A 2,394-nucleotide genomic window follows, 5' to 3' on the forward strand; every position below is an offset into this window, starting at 1 on the left:
TACACAGTTATATTTCCACCATTCAGCTTGAGAGGAATTCTTAACGTACTTAAGGATTAATATAAGCTATATCTTTATTCTATTTAGAGGTCAGTAATTGATGATCTCTGAAGTTTTAACTTCATGTTCATTCAGTGCTAACAAAGACATACTTTGCTTACACATGTCTGTAGCTTATTGTAATCTTAGAAAATATTTTTATACATTTACAGTAATATTTCAAAACCTAGGGGTTTCTTACCATCTACTGATATAATTGAAAGTAAATATTTTTTATTCATAAGCTCGAGTTATAGGGAACGTTCATTCAGATGTCATCAAAACAGAACCTGAGTCTGAGTTAACCTCCTTTTCTCACATAATTCTCCAGACATTTTTTCTAATAGATTTAGTTAACTAAATGAATTCTATTGACTTGTGATCTTAAACAATGATAAATTATGTGCTTGGTTTTGCATGTGAATTATCATGCCTGGTATTTATTATACGGCTTTTCTCCTAAAGATTGTTCCCATATACAATACAGAGAAATAAGGTAAAAATTTAATTGAATGATGTCTTATAGAAGACACTCAAAAGAGGCTTAAAGAAATCAGTATGCATAACAGAGAGAAACTGTAATTTTGTGCTCTGGCATTTGTTCTGGACTTCAGCATCAGTTCACCATCATCTTCCTAAGCAGACTACTCAAATCATAGTTATTACAGTGTAACAGTCGCTGGTCCTGCACTCAGATTCTTTTCACTGGGGAAGCAGACTGAAACTAGTTTCTAGGTGACACTACAATCTTTTCTCAGCCTTTCATTTTGCTATCCACCTTTCTCACTTCTTTGTGGGAATGTCTTCTTAATTAATCATTTATAAGAAGTCTGTCTTGGAAAGCAAATTTTAGGCCTTTACTTCTCTTTTGGTCATAATACTATGAGTATTTTCCCAATATCTGTCTTCCCAATTAGATATTCACTTTCAGGTATAGATGCTAATTTTCTATGAATTTAAACTTCATTGAGATAGAATTTCAACCAGTTTCTAAAGATTAAGTATTCTTTCCCATCCCACTAACTGAAAAATCTGTCTTTTTCTCCTGGTTATTTTAGAGGACGTGCTGAATTAAATGGATGCAGGAAATCTGTCTGTAGTGTCAGAATTTGTGCTTCTGGGACTTTGTCACTCATGGACTATGCAGGTCTTACTCTTACTGATATTTTTTATGCTTTACCTGATCATTGTATTTGGAAACATTGCCACCATAATCTTAATCACCACTGACCCCCATCTGCATTCTCCCATGTACTTCTCATTGGCCAACCTTTCCTTTGTTGATATGTGGCTTTGCTCAGTGACCACTCCTAAGATGATTACAGACTTTGTCAGAGAGAACAAGACTATTTCCTTTGGAGGCTGCATGTGTCAGGTCCTCTTTGTGCATTTTTTTGGAGGGGGTGAGATGGTGCTATTGGTAGTAATGGCCTATGACCGCTATGTGGCTATCTGCAAGCCACTTCACTATTCAACGATAATGAACCTTCAAAAGTGCATTGGGCTTGTGGCGACTTCCTGGACCACTGGCTTTGTGCATGCCATGAGTCAAATGGCAGTGATTGTGCAATTGCCTTTCTGTGGCCCCAGGGAAATTGACAGTTTCTTCTGTGACATACCACTGGTAATCAAGCTTGCCTGCATAGACTCTTATAACTTGGGAATATTAATGAATGCTGACAGTGGGGTTCCAGCCATGACCTGCTTTATAGTTTTGTTGATATCCTACACGTATATTCTTCTTACTGTTCGCCAAAGCTCTAAAGCTGGTGCATCCAGGGCACTCTCTACCTGCACTGCCCACATCACAGTGGTGTTGCTCTTCTTCGGGCCCTGCATCTTCATCTATGTGTGGCCACTCAGCATCACCTGGGTGGACAAATTTCTTGCTGTGTTTTACTCTGTTATTACACCTCTCCTAAATCCAGCCATTTATACCCTGAGAAATAAAGAGATAAACACTGCTCTGAAGAGATTCAGAAGCTACTACCTACATCCCAAGGGAAATATTTAATGCCCAGAAACCTCACTGGAAGCAGTTCAAATTGACAATATACTGACCTTACAAAAGAGGTTGAAAATTCTAGGCATTCAATTTATATCTACATTTTATGCCTGTCTCTAAGAACAGGAATAGGGTTAATAAAGTTCATGGAATTTCAACATTTACTAATCAACCAGTAGAACACCACAGAATGTTTCCCTAACATTCAACACAAATGGTTCTTCTTTGTGACTGAATTATCTAATCAGCTTTCCTATGCCTTTAACTGTATTAAGTGAGAAGCTAAAATTCATTCAACCAAGCTATACATCCATTCTGATGGATAGCATCTTAATAAACTTCTTTAGAAT

General features: G+C 37.0%; 1 protein-coding gene across 1 annotated transcript; it reads left to right on the forward strand.

The window, feature by feature from the left end:
• The first annotated feature begins 1,108 nt into the window (after nt 1-1,108).
• Nucleotides 1,109-2,053, forward strand: LOC129562750 (olfactory receptor 4K14-like). Its single transcript, XM_088840446.1, has one exon. The coding sequence runs from the start codon at nt 1,115-1,117 to the stop codon at nt 2,051-2,053; it is 939 nt and encodes a 312-aa protein (XP_088696572.1). The 5' UTR covers nt 1,109-1,114.
• Nucleotides 2,054-2,394: the final 341 nt, after the last annotated feature.

The sequence above is a fragment of the Moschus berezovskii genome, chromosome 9 (assembly GCF_049115385.1).
Source record: "Moschus berezovskii isolate FMDL1 chromosome 9, NW_MosBer_1.0, whole genome shotgun sequence".
In the NCBI taxonomy this organism is placed as follows: domain Eukaryota; kingdom Metazoa; phylum Chordata; class Mammalia; order Artiodactyla; family Moschidae; genus Moschus; species Moschus berezovskii.

What these genes read in the sequence shown, in the direction of transcription:
- LOC129562750 (XM_088840446.1), top strand. Translation starts at nt 1,115, where the DNA reads ATGGATGCAGGAAATCTGTCTGTAGTGTCAGAATTTGTGCTTCTGGGA.